At 42.7% G+C, this 17,291-nt stretch overlaps 1 protein-coding gene across 1 annotated transcript; it reads left to right on the forward strand.

The window, feature by feature from the left end:
• The first annotated feature begins 3,375 nt into the window (after positions 1–3,375).
• C8H12orf42 (chromosome 8 C12orf42 homolog) lies at positions 3,376–16,550 on the forward strand. Its single transcript, XM_058682206.1, has 7 exons — positions 3,376–3,403; positions 11,664–11,948; positions 12,237–12,466; positions 15,791–15,861; positions 15,909–15,972; positions 16,064–16,291; positions 16,360–16,550. The coding sequence occupies exons 1-7, from the start codon at positions 3,376–3,378 to the stop codon at positions 16,396–16,398; spliced, it is 945 nt and encodes a 314-aa protein (XP_058538189.1). The 3' UTR covers positions 16,399–16,550.
• Positions 16,551–17,291: the final 741 nt, after the last annotated feature.

Here is a 17,291-nt window from a genome sequence, read left to right on the forward strand (position 1 = left end):
AAGATGGAGCTTAATAACCAGAACCCCATATTTCTAATATTGAACATAAAACTGATTCTGACCAGACTGTCAAATAAGAAAGCTAGCAATGTGCTCTTGGGTTTAGTAATAAATGCATGTGATGCAATTAGCTTTATTCAATTCTGCCATCACGCTTCACTTTGGATCACCTTTAACCAAGACTCAGTGTTGTCAATGACCCAGACCTTTGAGTTCTTTTGTGCCAACTTTATCAAATCTCACTGATAGAAATTTCATGGACTTGTTGGTGTTTACTATTAAGAAGACCATTCAAGACCCTGAGATGTTAAAATAAGTGATTTCTCTTTTCAGTGTGGAAGGTTATGCCTGTCAGGAGGAGATGCCATTCGGTCTTAATGATTACATGTTATTAAATTAATATTTTAATTGGGTTGCCTGGTTATTCTAACCCCCTATGGCCTCAAGGTATATTTCTTTAACGTGATCTCTCACCATAATTATCTTCTGCTGATTCAAAGAAGTGGAAGGATACTTGTTAAAAGAGGAGATCATCACTCAAAATCACTTGCCTTGCTGGTGTCAGCCATCAGGCTAATACATTTATTTGGACAACAGTGGGTTCTGACAGAACTTAGAAAGTTCTCTTTCTCGGTTGTGAGATATGATGGATGTGCCATACCGGTGACCTTTACACAGGGCCACATGTTAATATTCAGGACCTCCCTTTTGTTGGCCTCAAACAATGGCTGTCATTAAGAAAGCTTGGTTTGCCAATATGCCCTCTGTTAGGATGCTGGACCACTCCTGATTGGTCACTGGGAAGTATCATGTGCCTTTGATGGAAATGACATGGAAGATGTATGGTCAAAGTGCTGTGCTCAGCACCACTGCTGTGCAGGGGAGAAAACCACTATGACCCAAATAGCCCTGCACTCAAACAATGTCGCACCAACCAAAGACAACATATTGGGAAGAAAAATGCTTGTAAACTGTGTGTGTTGGAAGATGTATTGGCCAGACGGCCATAGGGCAATCTTTGAACCATTGAAATCTTTAGAAATATTGTTTGGTTCTGAAACAATACTTACAAACCTAATTAATCAAGCATAGATGGTTTATTTTCAGGCTTTCCACAGTGTGTTGCTTTAATGCAAGAATAGGGTCTGTCGGATTCTTTTTGCTGTTTCACAGAGGCACGCAGAAACTCAGCATGGGCATTCATGTTCATACAAGTTGAAGCTCTAAATTTCAAAATAATATCTACATAGATCTCTGGTGAGCCCGTCAACAAAGGCCGGGGTTAGGGGTAGCCTGGATTCCTTTTTCAATTGTTCCTGATTCCATGTGTGACTTTTTCCCCCCACCTTTCTCCTTCATTTTATTTGTCAGAATTATTTATTCACAGAATCACTGAAGAAAGATCACCATTTCTGTGGCATTTTCCAGCTTGAGGGGAAAACACTTTTGCTTTTTATTTTTTTTTATTAGCAGAATAACTGTCATGAAGGTTGCCTTTCCTGAATATGTGCTACGGAATCACCATTCTTTTCCAGTCTTACTATCACATTTTAAAAGGGTCATCGGGAAACCACACATCCCCCGGGGGAAGGGTGAAAGATGTGAAAAACATTTCATGTTAGAAAGTAAGGTGCCATCTGGAGCGATACCACAGGTAGGTAGCACAAGCCTTTTGTGTCTCAAGCAAGCTGTGGCTGAGATAAGCTCATCACTCAGATGAAAGAATTGTCCAAGTACTTAGTTGCATGCAAAATCGTGCCGGGCCAGAGTTTTAGCAAGACATGAAATATTACACTGGGTCATGGCAGTTGAATTGTGTGAATACAATCCCCGAGGGTCAATTCCTGGTTATTTATTTAGGGCAGGTTATCAAGTTGGTGGATTATCCAAGTGCTCCCCACTGTGTCCTCCAGGGCTATGTCACTGTTCACCAGCTGGCTAGAATTTGAAGAGCAGGAGAAGGCAAAGGGGCTGAAACTCCACCCATGATTATAAAGCTTGCAAACAATTCAGATGAAAGATTTGGCAGGAGGATAGATGTTCAAGCTCATTACTTATCAGGAAAATACAGGTTAACACCACAACACAGTACTGTTTTGTACCTGCCAGAATGGCAAAGATTGAAAAACATAATCAAGTAGTAGCAAGTGTTGGCAAGGTTGTGGAACAATAAGAAGTTGGTGGAAATGTAAATTGGTAAAAACACTCTGGAAAACAGTGGGTATTATATAATAAGGTGGAAGATGTGCATACCCTGTAACTTGGCTATTCCACTCCTAGAGAAACTAGAATACACACAGCAGAGACGTGTGCAAAAATGTTCATGGCAGCCTTGTTTGTAATATTGGAAAACAAGACAAGACTGGATTTCACCCGAACACCCATCAGTGTGAAAATGGATGAATAAATAGTGGATATTTATATAATGAAATTGGGTTGGTCTGTGGCTATTTGTTTTCTTTAAACTATGTGTATATGTCACATATACTCTTGTGGGCATATTGAGTGGTAAAATATGAAATGGCCTACATTTGGCCATTTTTGTCCTACAAAATAGCAATTGCATATGGTAACACAGTGTTCTAAAAATAAAGAAGAACATTTTTAGTGTAGTTCAGAGACTCATAGGACTGGAAGCCTGGAAGATAATTTATAGATCATTTTAATTCATCTATAGGTGAGGAAACCAGGGTCTGGAAACATTCATTCAATGAATCCATCAGCAACCAAGTGCGTTGACTCTCAAATTATACTCCATGTTTGAAAGGATCTGTAGTCTAACTTAGACGTTTAAAGACAAAACGTTCCACTCCACTTCTATGTCCCTAGGTTGAAAAGTTTCTGTGATTCTGTGTACTTAAAAACCAAGTAAGCCTGAAGTATCATGGGAAAAGAGGTGGTGTCATGGGAGGACAGTGAGTTCCGTCTGAATGCCCTTCAGTCACTTTCTGATGTGTGGTGAGAAGTGGAAGGTGGACTCTGTGTCCTTTCACTAGAGTGATACCAGGACAAGGACCATCCCTCCTCCAGAATGCAGGGACAGGCACCTGCACACTCAGCAGAGTACCTGAGCAGTGACAGGTGCCTGCTCCTCCAGTAGCCACTTCATTGTCCCACCTCCATGGTGGGTATCAGCAACTTCCCCATGAACCAAGGCACAGACCTGGAACTCCCTTTAAAAACTGACTGGGCTTCTGGTGTTTGAGATGAAACTTGTTTGCCCTTTTGATTGGGGACAAGGCTCTGGAGCTGGTGACTGTGGTGAACTCTCTCTGAGAGAAACAGGCTTGCTGGGTACTTACTTATGTGCTCTTTCTTTCCCCGAGGAAAGAAAAGGGAAGTGGTTACCCTCATACAGGTCTACTGAAGGGGAGGATGGAGGGTGATGTGCACGTGGAGAAGGGTAATGCTATAACGCTAAAGAGCATCCATTGGAGGGGTGAGCAATTCATTCACTCATTTGTTTTTTCTAGGAGAGGTTTCTGAGTGTGCACTATCTGCCTAGTGTTTGAGATACTGTGGAAAACGATTCAGAGATGGTACTTGCCCTCATAAAGCTTACATTCTAGCCAGGAAGATTGGCAGAAACTTGAAAACAATTAGATATATAAACTATTGTTATACTGAATAAAAATCAAACAGGGAAAGGAGACATGATGGAAGTCGGGAGGCCATCTTGGAATGAAATGGGGAGTAAGCTTCTTTTAGAAGCAGTTACATTTTAGATCAATTAAAATAAAAAAATTTAAGATATTTATTCTTCTCTGAGTTCTTCCTTTCTTTATGTAGATCTGAGTTCATGACCTCTATTGTTTTCCTTCTCAATGAGAACAGATTTTAGCATTTCTTGTAAGGCAAGTCTGTAGACAATAAATTTTCTCCACTTTTAAATTATTATTTGAGAAAGTTATTTCTCCTTAAGTGTTGAAGTATAATTTTGCTGGATATAAAACTCTAGGTTGGTGTGTGTGTGTGTGTGTGTGTGTGTGTGTGTGTCCTCCAATATTTTGTTAACGTTTCATTCTACTCTCTTCCTGCTCATAGTTTCTGATGAGAAATCCACTTTGATTCTCATCATTATTCTTCTAGAAGGTGCTCCCTGCCTTCCCCACCCCCTGTTCTTTCAAGATCTTCTCTTTGTGTTTGGTTTTCTACAGTTTGAACATGACATAGTTAGATGTAATTTTTTTTTTTTTTTTTGGCATTTATCTTGCTTAATATTCTTTGGGCAGCCCGGATCTATGGTTTGGTGTCTGTCATTAAGTTTGGAAAGTTCTCAGCCATTACTTTAAATATTTCTTCGGTCTCACTGTCTTTTTTTTCTCCTTATGGTATTCCAAATAGGATATGTATGTTATATCCTATAAAATTGTCCCCTACTTCCTGTATGTTCTGTTCTTTTTTAAAAAAAAATTAAATTTTTAATTTTTTCCCCCATTCCTTTCTCTCTGAATTTTCGTTCAGAAGTTCTCACTGACCTCTCTTCATGCTCACTGACTCTTGGCCATGTTCATTGTACTGATGAGCCCATTAAGTACGTTCCTTATTTCTGTAACAGTGTTTTGTATTTGCAGCATTTCTTTTTTTGTTGCATTTTTGGTTTTTTTTCATTTTTTAATAAAAATTGTATATATTTATAGTGTACAACATGATGATTTGATGCATGCACACACACACACACACACACACACACAGTGAAATGATTACTGCTTTAAAACTAACATGCCATCTCCTTACATAGTTGCCTTTTTTTTTTTTTTTTTTTGGTGTGTAATGACAGCACCCGAAATCTACTCCCTTGGCAAATTTCCAGTATTCCAGTGTTGTTAACTATACTTACCAAGCTGCACACTAGATCTCTACATGTGTTCATCCTATATAACTGCAACTTTGTACCCTTGGACTAACATCTCCTCGTTGCCCCCACTTCTCTGTCCCTGCTTCGGTGTGTTGAACTTTGTTGGAATCCACAGTTAAGTGAAATCAAGTAGCATTTCTTTTTGATCCTTTATTAGCGTTTCTGTCTCTCTGAGAGAAACAGGCTTGCTGGGTACTGACTTATGTGCTCTTTCTTGTTGTCTTCTTTCTCTATTAGAGCCCATCACATATTAATTGCAGTTATTCTAAATTCCTTCTCTGGTAATTCCGACAGCTGTGTCATAGCTGAGTCTAGTTCTTTTGCTTGCTTTGTCTCTTCAACTGCGTTTTCTGTTCTTGCCTTTGGGCATGCCTTATGATTTTTTATTGAAAGCCAATCTTGATAGATGAGGAAATAGGAACTGAGATAAACTGATCTTTGTTGGTGGTGGGGGGGGGGGTGTTTATGTTAATCGGGCTGGGGGGTGGGCCACGTTTAATGTTTGTTGTAGCTGTAGATGCCAGAGGCTCCATACTTCTTCAGTGTTCTTGCTTCTGTCTCCCCTCTGGACTTGGGCTTTCCCTCACTATTCTTCCTCAGAGAGAGTCTTCATCTTCAGCTTTTCCAGCTGTAATACACTATTATTGCACTGGAGACCTAGTGGTGCAATGATAAGGTGTGGGTGGGGAGAAGTATTTTATGATTTTATGATTAAATCTCAGTCTTTTGGTGGGTCTGTGTTTTTGGGTTGTGACCTTCCCAAGTATTTCTTGGCTTTTCTTTTCTCCCCCTTATGTGAGGCAAGATGGCCAAATGGGGCTATAGTGGGACAAATGCCCTTCCTTTGGCTGGGATAAGGCTCTGGTGTGCCTTTCTTATGGAGAGTGCTCTGGGCATATTTTGCAGTGACTTTTCTTCCCTTTTCCTGTGTCAGAATTGTGAAGGAATCTTTCTCAGATCCTCAGCTTGAGAAACTGGGGTGGGGAGACAGGATTCTTAGGCAAAACCTACTGAAGTCTAGAGACCCCATAAAACTGTAGTCCTCAGGAGTTTCTCACTTTCAAGCTGCTCTACACTTAGCCTCCAGCTTCATCAAAATTGCCATGTAAATGATCCTACCACTTACGGCTTCAGAGGCTTCTACTCTAGGTACGTTGATCTTGGTTTGATTCTCTGGGTTCACCTGTGTCTCCAGGTGGGGTGCCAGTTTATCCTGCAAACTCAGTTCTCTGGGTTCAAGTGAAGTTGTTGATTTTTATTTTGTTTAGCTCTTTCCTGTTGCAAGGATAAGAATGTCAATTTCCAAGCTGTTTCCATGCTGGAGCTGAAACTGGAAGTCCATTTCTTGTATTTTCCCCCATTTTTATGATCATCATCCCCATTTTACAGATGAGACAGACCCAACACCGACTGGCTAGCTCGGAACTGCTATATAAACTACCATTCACGTCCAAGTTGCCATCCCTGCAACCTTTGGCTGATTGTCAGCTGCCTTCTGACTGGCTTCCACTCTTGTTCCCTCCTGCCCACCTTCCCTTAGAGATCTTTCCAAAGGTGAGTGTGGCTGTCATGGCTCATCTATGTGACACCGTTAGTAGCTTTCCATCGTACATTGTGCAGCCTCCAGACCTCGCCTGCTCCTTCGCTCCCGCTGACTTCCATTCAGCCACTGGGGCTGGCAGTGTTGGGAACACAACTCAGTCCTTGTCAGGCTGAAATGCTCTTTTCCCCACTCCTGAACAACTAAGTCCTTTTCAACCTTCGGGTCAGTGTCAGAGTAAATGTTGCCTTCGTGAGTCCCCACCCATGTTTCTCTCTGTCAGCTCCTTGTATTTTCTATGCCTTCACTCACTACAATTTGTAACCGCTTAGTTGTGACCTATTTTTGGCATCTTCCCCAGGAGCTTGCAAACTCCATGAGGTCAGGGGCCACGTTTGTCTTATTCTGCTGTGTTCCCAGGATCAAGCACAGGGCAAGACGCAGAGAAGGCATTCAATAAATATTTTTGAACAAATAAAATGAGGCAAACTCTGGATGGATGGAAAAGATATTGTTTTATCCTTTGAGTCCTTATTGCTGAAACAGGCCATTCAGGAGCTATAGAAGGAGAGATGAAGGGACATTTTCAATAACAACAACAATAATAATAAGAGCTAAGGCTTGCTGGGTACATCCTGTGTGGCAGGCACTGCTCTGAGCTGTTTATTAACCTACTCTGCATCTGAACCCCATATGGTAGGTGTTCTCATTACTGCTATTTTATGAGTGTGGAAACGAGGACAGAGGGCAGTGGGGCAGCTTGGCCTGGTAACACAGAGATTTCTTTGACCCAAGGAGTCTGGCCACAGAACTTGTACACTTGGCCTCTGAGCTCTACCACTGCTCAGGGCTTGATGCTTCACAGACTCCTACCGCGGGCTCAACCCCATTGGCTTAAAAATGACTCAGTCCACAGCTAGAAGACATGCTGAGTGTAAGGTTGTGGATTCCATTAAAGTTCACGACGTGGTCAAAAATCCTTTTAAAGAGTGTATCGCTGGAGTTCTCAGCATTAATTAAAGACCTGTTTAAGGGTTGTGTTTGATTTTAGATACATAGGAGATGACATCAATTAGCTTTAGCCCCAGTTGGTGCCAACAGTTAAGGGCAAAATGAACCTTGGGGAATTAATGGTCCCTGGGTTTTCAGTAATCCTTCCAGGACAGCTGCCTCTAGTTTTCCCATAACATGAACACGCCAGTGAGGAGCCCAAGAAAGTGAAGAGACTGAGGGGGAGGATATAGACACATAGAAGTCATATGCTGAGGGATAGCTGCCGGGCATGGGCACAAAGTGGGGCAGCACCTTCCTTGTTGGCATCTAGAGGGGCTGAACATGCGGGAGTTACCACATTTGTCATTTTCTTTTCTTTTCTTTTTTAACTTTTTTATGTTTATTTATTTTTGAGAGAGAGACAGAGTGTGAGTGGGGAAGGGGCAGAGAGAGAGGGAGACATAGAATCCGAAGCAGGCTCCAGGCTCTGAGCCGTCAGCACAGAGCCCGACGCTGGGCTCGTACTCACTAACCTCGAGATCGTGACCTGGGGCGAAGTCAGAAGCTCAACCGACTGAGCCACCGGGCGCCCCACCATATTTGTCGTTTTCTAATGAACAGAAAATGGATAAAATGAATAAATCAGAATCTGTCATGACTTATCATGAACTACTTTGCTGCCTGAGAGAAAGATAAATTGCTTCTGTGAAATACATTCAGCTCTGAGGCTTATTTTATTGTACCTTGAAATCTCCTGTCTGCCACGATATTACTTCAAATGAAATTAGCAACGGATGGAAGACCTGAGCTGCGAGATGACAGGCAGAGTCGCCTACACACGAAAAGAACTTGTAAAACTGGGATATTGGGAACAATTTTTTTTTTAAACAAACAACACTCCAGAAAACAAAGACCCCAAGTATAGGAAAAATTGGAGGGGCAGCCTGGGAGAGTGGCCAGAATGCGGGCTTTCATGGAAGCTGATTCCAGTCATTGGGCCACAGGCAGATGCCCTTTCTCCCTCTGCACATTAGAAGCACTGCCGATAGCATTTACTATGGGCCAAGGCATGGGTCCCAGGGCAGTGCCAAGTCCATGGTCAAGTGCCACAGCTTGCTAGCTGTTATGGTGGGCATTTATATTCCTTCCTTTGCCAAACCCACTTCATGACAGTTTGCTCTGGCAATGCTGACACTGATTGGGTAGTAGAAAAACAAAAATCCCCTCAAAATCTAAGACCTGAGTCCCCAACCCTAGCTTCTCTGATGTTTGGCTAATGACGTGGACAAGGTGTTTACTCTCTGACCTCAGTTTCCTCCTCAGGAAAATGAGGAAGGAGGAGGGTTATAGTCAGGCTCAAGTGGGATTACTGATGGGAAAACATAACATATAAAGGAATATACAAGTTGCAAAGTCATACAGAACGCTGGTTTCTGAAATGAAGACTTGTCCACAGAGAGAGCGGAGAGAGACACTTTTGACCTCACGCTTTGGCACGTTCATGATTGTTTGGACTGAATAATATTTATAACAGTACCTGAAATTTCTGATGAGTGAATTAGACAAGTGTTTCCCTGATTGCTTAATATAATACCTGCGGGGTTTACGAAGCCACAGGTCCTGGGGTCCTGGGACCACATATCTGTATTTTTTAAAGCATGCCCAACATTGGCTAATGTGCAGTCAGGATTGGGAAATACTGCATTAAACTCAAGAGATGTGTAACCTAACAAAGAGCCCTGGACTTTAAATCATGAACAGTGGATTTTGGCTCCAGTTCTGTCACTGTCTTGGTAGATAAATTTGAAAACTTTTTTTTTTTTTTAAAGACTGGAAACCACTGGAGTTTGCGAAAGGGCCTTCCATTTTCCACAGTCTCTGGTTGTTTAATGCTAAAACAACTGGTTGTTCTATGTGATTCAGGCAACCTGGTAGTTGCGTCATAGAGGAAACTTGAAATTTGCTCTGGTGTCCATAAACCTGAGAGGCTCTGGGTTTCTGTGCTGAAATCCATTTTGCTATATATCAGCTGGTCAATTTAGTCTCAAAATGATCAATTCTGTTGGCCTGAGTAAACTTTTGTCATTGGATTAGTATCTGGTACATGACAGGAGCTCAATAAATATTGGTTATTCAATTAAATAAGCATAGTCACCACCTGTCCCAACATCATCCAAGGTGGCTTTAATATTATTCCTCGTATGTAGTATTATATATAACCGTGTGTGTGTGTGTGTGTGTGTGTGTGTGTGTGTGTGTGTGTGTATGCTTATCATATAGCAAATACAGTGTTACTTATTTGCCCTTCTAATAAGATGAAATCCCTGATGCAGAGATAGTGAGATTCAGGCTCCTAGAGGTATTTAAGCAGAGGTGGTTGATGAGGGTGGTGGGGTTGAACTTTAGATAATCTATAAAGTCTCTTTCCACTCATAACTTTTAGGATGTGAAGGTGTGTAGAGAGCCTTTGAGACTTCCCTCCTGTTCTTGATGGTTGAACAACAGAACAAGGGCAGATCAAATGCCACTGGTTCTAGCTTTGTAGGTTTTCCTTTGGGATCGAGAGTCCCGGAGCTACTGTTTTGAAATATTCTAGATAGTTCTTTGCATTCGGGAAAGCCTGACGGATTTGCGCACCATTTCAAATTCTGGACTTCAAAATGAAATGAGGCAATCGATTAAAATGAAAATAAAAGCTCAATCTTCCTAAAGTGTTGGAGGTAGACAAAACGTCTAGAACCCTCAAATCTGCTTATGCACAAAGCTTGCATACGCATGCCCATGGTGCCTAGCTGAATACTTATAAAATCATATTCTGAAATATGAATATGAATTCTGAACAGAAGCAAATGATACCGTGACTTTTACAGGGCTGGCCATAGGCCAAAGATGCAAATTGATGGCCTGTGGTGATTCAGAGAGCAGATGTGTTTTGTGGAGCCCACGCTGCATTTTTTAAAAAACTTGAGTGAGTTACCAACACTTAAAAATCAGAAGTTTTTACATAAATAAAAAATATACTTCTGCTTCTCCTGAAAATCCAGAACAATCCGTCTACACTGGGTTCACATGCCCTCATGGCCACATAAAACAAGGTCTGAGAAGTGGCCAGCCCCTGTGGAAGTATGGCATGTACTTCCAGGGTACCCCCTCCTTGGCCCTTTCTCCCCTTTCTGTTATCTAGAAGTCCCCTTGCGGGGACATTTGCTTTGATTCCTCCTTCTGCAGACAAGGCTGTGGTTTAAGAGGAGGGCTTCCTGGTACCTAACACGGCCAGCGCCCTCTTCGCCACTTGACAAACACCTCGAGAACAGGGAATAGGAATCTTGTAAAAACTTGTGTGCCCTGGCACCATTTCTGCCACACAGAAGAACTCGTGGAAATAGACTCGCTTCCCTTTCCCATTCCACACCTCCTGGCTTTTCCTCTTTTCTACCTTCTACTCCCCAAATCTGAACACCTTATTTTTTCCCCCCAGACTGTTAATAACTCTTCAGGGGCAACGTGGGTAAATTGGAACTATTGTGGATCCCCAAGTTTCCTAGGCCTGATGTAAGAAATAACTACAAACTGGATGTTGTAGTTCTGGCAGCCAGAAGTCAGAAATCCAGGGGTCAGCAAGATTGGCACCTTCTGAAGGTTCTGAGGGAGAATTCACTCCATGCCTTTCTCTTAGCTGTGGGTGGTTGCCGTAACCCTTGACGTGCTTTGGCTTGGAGATACTGTATTCCAGTCTCTGCCTCCGTCATGATGTGGTGTTCTTCCTGTGTGCCTGTGTCTGATAAGGACACTGGTCATATTGGGTTGAGGCCTCGCTCTAACAGCCTCAACTTGATTGCATCTGCAAAGACTCTATTTCCAAATAAGGTCACATTCACAGGTGCAGAGGGTTGGGGCTTCAATATACCTTCTTGGGAGACACAGTTCAACCCATTAGCCTCAAACTAGTTTTCTAACCTGTAAAATGGAGTAATAATAGCATCTGTGAGACATGGTTCTTGTGAGGACTGATTCATCTTGTCCAGGTCTTCACATGGTGCTTACAGCAAAAGCATGTTCAGCCTTTTGCCTCATTTGCTGTATCTTTTCCCTCCTCCACTTCTTCCACTTTGGTACCCTGGTCTTTGGATTCTCTGTCATTTGTTTGTTCAGTATAGAAGTAGCAAACAAAAAACCAAAATCAAATATTGCTTAATTTCATCCTTCCCATCATTAATTTAGTAGGTGATACTGAAGTCCATTCTTTTAAATGAATGTGTTTGTTTTTTGCAGTGTTTCCAGGAAAGGTTCAGACTCCAGGGGCATGTAGAAGACTACTTTGTGCTCAACAGTACAGTATACCCAGGTCTCCTGCTGTAAGTACAGCTTTTTCTGAAGAGGAAATCCATGGAGAGGCCAGTTTCTCCCAAACACCATCCAGTGAATGGGATGAGACCCGATTGATCTTTGCTGTCAGACAAGAAATGAAAAAGAGAGCCAGAGGAGCACCCAATGCGGCCTGGAGTCGTCCACTTTTGGAAAAGTCCATGACAAAAAAACCTATTAGACCCAGTCACAGTCACTCCTGTGCATCTAGAGGCTGCAGGAACACACAGGAATAGATACATGAGGCTTCAGAATCAGCCTTCCTTCGATTCCAGGAGCGATTCCACCCCACTTGGTAAGGATCACCTTGTGGCTTTTAATTCCTTTTTTTTTTTTTCAATTGGTCACATTTTGTTTTTAACCTCATACAAACAGCAAAGCTACTGACCCAATGGCAGGTCTTATTCTAGAAGGTTCTATAAGAACTGTATCAGTCAGTCTTGAATGGAAGTCTTCTTGTTGCCGAGTATCATATTGGAGGAGAGAACAAGTGTGATTTGATGACAAGTAATGTGATGATTCAGGTGTTGCATAATGATAATGATAGTGATAGTGATAATGATAATGATAATGATAGTGATAATGACAGTGACAATTATTACTATCACGATCGCTTCATCCCCCATTTAACAAGCTCTCACCATGTGCCGTATACTGTGCTGAGCATTTCACATTATTTTATGAAAGCCTCATATAACACCTTTAGGCAGGTATTGTTATTATCCCCATTTTACAGATAATGAAACTGTGAATTCATAGCACAGGATAATGTATATTATCCTGTCAAAAATTCTCATGGGAGTAATGATTAAAAGTAAGGAAACAGACCAGAAGGAATGAGCTTCGAAACCTTGGAGACGTGGGCTCCAAACTCTGCTTTGTCCCATTTCAGTTCTGTAGCCATGATCAAGTCCTATAAATGTTCTTTGAGCCCAGTATTTTCATCTGTTAACTAATGACAATTACTTCCTTGAGGAGATGTAATTAGAGGATTGCTCTAAATGAAGTTCACTGAACACAGCAGGGACTGAATGGTGGTGGTGATGGTGGTGGTGGCATTTATGGGGCTGTTGTTCAGATAGGAGGTGAGAAAATGTGAGGAAACAATGTATATTCTAGACACTCTAGAACTGTCATGTAGAAGGATTATAGTAGTCTTACATAGTTTTGTTTTTTTTTTTAATCTTTTTGGTATATTTCGCTTCAAATGTTTATAGTTTGCTGGAATTGACCAATGGAAGAAAGAAACAGATTTTGACTCAGTACAAAGAAGAACTTTCTTTGAACTAGAGGAGAATGTACTGCTTGGGCTCAAAGTGGTAAAGGAGGCACTGGTAGACCTTCTACCAAAGATGCTGATTCAAAGATTTCTTCATTTCTGGAAAGCTGGGCTTGCGCATGGGATGCTGAGGATACTGGTTGGTTAACATGTTTTTCTCTTATTACGTGTAAGGCAATGTGCTAAACTCTGAACATACGTCTTCAATTTTGATCCATATGGCCAGCCTCTGAGATAGGAACTGCTATTTTCCCGTGCTTTGGATGCAGAATCTGAGGCCCGTGGAGATTCTGTAACTTTAGGGCTGGAGTCAGGATTCAAGCCCTCCAGTTTGACTCCAGGTCAGAGTATACCTCTGTTGATTTTGAATATGGCAATAATAGCTCTTGGGGATTGAGCACTTACTACGTCCTAGATGCTTTAATTTTAGCATGTTCTTCTCTTGGATCCTTAACAAGTTTGCTTTTTCACTTCCTTCAAGTGTTTATTGAAGCTGTCACCTACATGTGACATTTCTTAACCCCCTTTCCCGCATTATTTCTCTGCTTTGGCTTTATTACCAGCTGATACTTACACATTTCTTCATTTGCTTATTAAGTAGTCCACTTCCCCGTCCCCACCCCCTCTCCCCATAGCTAGGATGTAAGTTCTATAAGTGCAGGGATGTTTCCTGCTTTATTCTTTTCTGTATCTCTAATGTTTAGAATACTGGCAGGCATATAACAGACGAGTCTTAGTGAATGAACAAATGAATGAACAAATTTAATCCTATTAGTGACCTTTTGAAGTAGGTAATACAACCCTTATGGTTCAGGTAAGGACAAAGAGGCTTAGGGAAAGTGATGTGCCAGGATTTGGATCTATGATGGTCTGACACCAAAGGCTTGCTTCTTCTATGACACCACACTTCTCTGTAAGACAGTTTGTTACAAAATGCATCATTACCGCATTGCATTCAGGGAAGGAATTCCTATTCTTTGCTTATGACCGAGCCTTGATGTGTCTTGACCTGTCTAGGTTATATTCTATTGCGCAAAGTTCCAGAGCCACATCCACGTTCTTCTGTGGAATTCCCTTGCACTGATTTTTGAAGGCAACGAATTAGTCATCTGCCAAGGCTGCAAGTCCAAATCTGCAAATGGTTATTAAGCATCTAGTTTTCGGAAAGTGGTATGTCCGGCATTCTAAAAGCTTTTACTTACCTGGAGATAGAGAAATGCCATTTCACCTTTATTTCCAGGAAATAATTCTCACACTGAAAAATCCAATTCACTAGAAGTTTTTCAGTGTTTGGCTTAGGTATGTTGAGTGTATAGTGGGAGGTGCCCAATACATACCGGGCACAGTATGCGATGAACTAATTGAATTGCCGAGAGATAGACTGGCTCTTGGACACCCACTGTAAGGAAGGTACTGTGCACTTTAATCTCATGCATATTTTTTGAAATGTGAATGATCCCATAGGTGGTTCCAAATACTCTGTACATCTACACGCTATTCAATGTCCTTTAAAAACTTGTGGGAAGTGGCTTAAAACCCATAACTTATCTCACTGTACTACTGAAGAATTAGGCTATTAGGAAAATGGGCAGAATTTCTCAGGGAAAAACCCTACATAGGAAAAAATAGATATACATGGAAATCAGATGGAATATGTATATATTCTTTTTCAGTATTGGCTGTATTGCAAACATATCTCATCTTTTACATAAAAAGTATTTGGTTGGGCAAAGAAAATCACTGAATTTATTATTAATATTAGTGTGTATGTAGGTGTTGTATAGATCTGGATCAGCGAATTCCTGGATTGTTTTAATTTTCAGCTGGTTTGAAACTTCTTTTTTTTTTAAATTTTTAAATGTTTTTATTTATTTTGGAGAGAGAATGAACAGGGGAGGGGCAGAGAGAGAGGGAGACACAGAATCTGAAGCAGGCTCCAGGCTCTGAGCGGTCAGCACAGAGCCCAACGTGGGGCTGGAAGTCACAAACCACAAGATCTTGACCTGAGCCCCGCGAGATCATGACCTGAGCCGAAGTCGGACACTTAACCGACTGAGTCACCCAGGAGCCCCATGGTTTGAAACTTCTAATAAAACTTAGGGAGTATTGCCTTTTGGATGTTTAAATTACTAGTTGGAAGTCTACATGGGCTGTGGATCCACTGGTTTTGTATGTTCTCTGATGCCACTTAGTTTTCCATGCAAAAACTTTTCCCTGATTCAGAATTGGAGGCTCTATTTTAGTCATGAATTCTTCTGTTTCCCCTCTCTTTAGCAGTTTTGAACAGTTTTCCTTGAATTAAAAAGGTTTATGAGGATCTTGTAAAAATTATTTTTTGGAGGAGGTGCTTTTAAAAAAAATTTAATGTTTATTTTTGAGAGAGATAGAGGCACTGAGCTGGAGCAAGGGAGGGGCATAGAGACTGGGAGACACAGAAACTGAAGCCGGCTTCAGGCTCTGAGCTGTCGGCACAGAGCCTGACACCAGGCTCCAGGCACGCCCAGACTCAAGACCCTTGAGATCCTGACCTGAGCCAACGTCTGATGCTCAACCAACTAAGCCAGCGTGCTCCCCTGGAGGGGTGCTTTCAAACAGCAGGAAAGGAATAGATGGCATTTTGTTTTCTTAAAGCAATGTGGGGAACCATGTAAGGTAACGCCAGGGATCTCTCTCTCTCTCTCTCTCTCTCTCTCGCTCTCGCTCTCGCTCTCGCTCTCGCTCTTGCTCTCGCTTTCGCTCTCTCACTCGCTCTCAGCACATTGCAAATGTTGATTTCTCAAACATCCAGTCATCAGCGGAGACCTTCCGCAAGTCCCGGCGGGACGGGTGAATTCCACCCATTTCAGTGCCACTCCTCCCTGTCTGCCTTCCAGGTTCCCCTGCGAGGCCTCCCGGCGCCACAGGCCTCTGCAGGAGAAGCCAGGCCCCGTCGGCCTCGTCGGGGGGTCTCCCAGAGTCCCCCAGAGCCCAAGCTGGAGGACAGGGTGGCAGACGCAGTCGTGGCTCTGGCTGACCCACCTCTCCAAAGCCGGCCTTGGGGCGCATCCGGAAGTCCGGGGGGGTGGGGGGTGGGGGGCGCGGTTGCCATGGCACCGGAGATGCTCCCCAAGCATCCTCCCTCATCCGGGGGAAGGGGGGGAGGGGGGAGAAAAGGGGACCCAAGGCGGACGCCTCCCTCCACGGCAATCTGGCAGGGGCGCCCGTTCCTCTGCCCGCCGGTGCTCCCACCCACCTTCCCTCGAAGAGGTTAATCAAGGTTTGCTCTTCTCCTCCCTCCCCCCCCCCCCCCGCCCACCCCAGCGTTTCCATACGGCTTGTTCACAGGCCCCTCCTAGGCCGAGGGTGAATGCTCCCTTACACTGACCGCTGCGAGGGAATTGTCCGCGAGTGCTGCCCATCTTCGAATCAATGCCTGCCCAGAACAACAGAAAGGGCCTCAGATGTACTGGTTTCCACAGAACCATTGTTCGGCTTTTGTGGAGCAGTTTTGAACCTAATAAATAATGTCAAAAGTCTCTATCGCCGCCCAAAATGTTCCTTTTGAAGCATTTCTAATAGTATTTCTGTTCTGCGGCGTCTCCCGGTGTCACAAAGAATTTGTGCCTCACAATGGGGATGGGGTACGCGGCGTGCCACTTCGCACCGCGCCTGCGGGGACTGTGAGGACCCCTCTCTGTTTGGCTCTCGCAGGTAAACGGCTTCATTTGCCAACTCGAGCTGTGGTTTAGGGATGTTTTCTAAGGGCCTTTTGAATTTCTAAACAGAGGGTTGGAACACCTAATTGAATGTCTGTAATTTAATAGTTAACACGAAATTTGATTACTCCTGAGGTGCCTAGGGGAATTCTTCAGACCATATTAAGGTCTTTATGGCAGAAACCCGAAGCTGGATCCTCCCTTGAGGTCCCGAGACTCTTGGAACTAAGTTTAATGCAAAAGACATACTGAGTTCTCTTACTGGCGATAAAGAAACACTGGAGAACCTTAGCTAACGTTCTATCAAATTGGTCATTTTAGGCACTACTTTTTACTTCGGTTAACTTAGGTTAAACACAGCGTCTTTTCACCATGATTTAATGCGGAGACTGACTCTATCAAATGATTTAATTTTACTTCAGTTTTTTACATGTAGTATTCTTTTTCTCAGCATTGAAAGAGAAACGCAAATCAATGAGACCAATACATCCCTATGGAGATTTGCACTCAAGTTCCTTGCTATTTTCCTCCCCCAGGCTTGTATTCAGAGAGTCTGATAAG

This window comes from Neofelis nebulosa, chromosome 8, assembly GCF_028018385.1.
Source record: "Neofelis nebulosa isolate mNeoNeb1 chromosome 8, mNeoNeb1.pri, whole genome shotgun sequence".
NCBI classification, from domain to species: domain Eukaryota; kingdom Metazoa; phylum Chordata; class Mammalia; order Carnivora; family Felidae; genus Neofelis; species Neofelis nebulosa.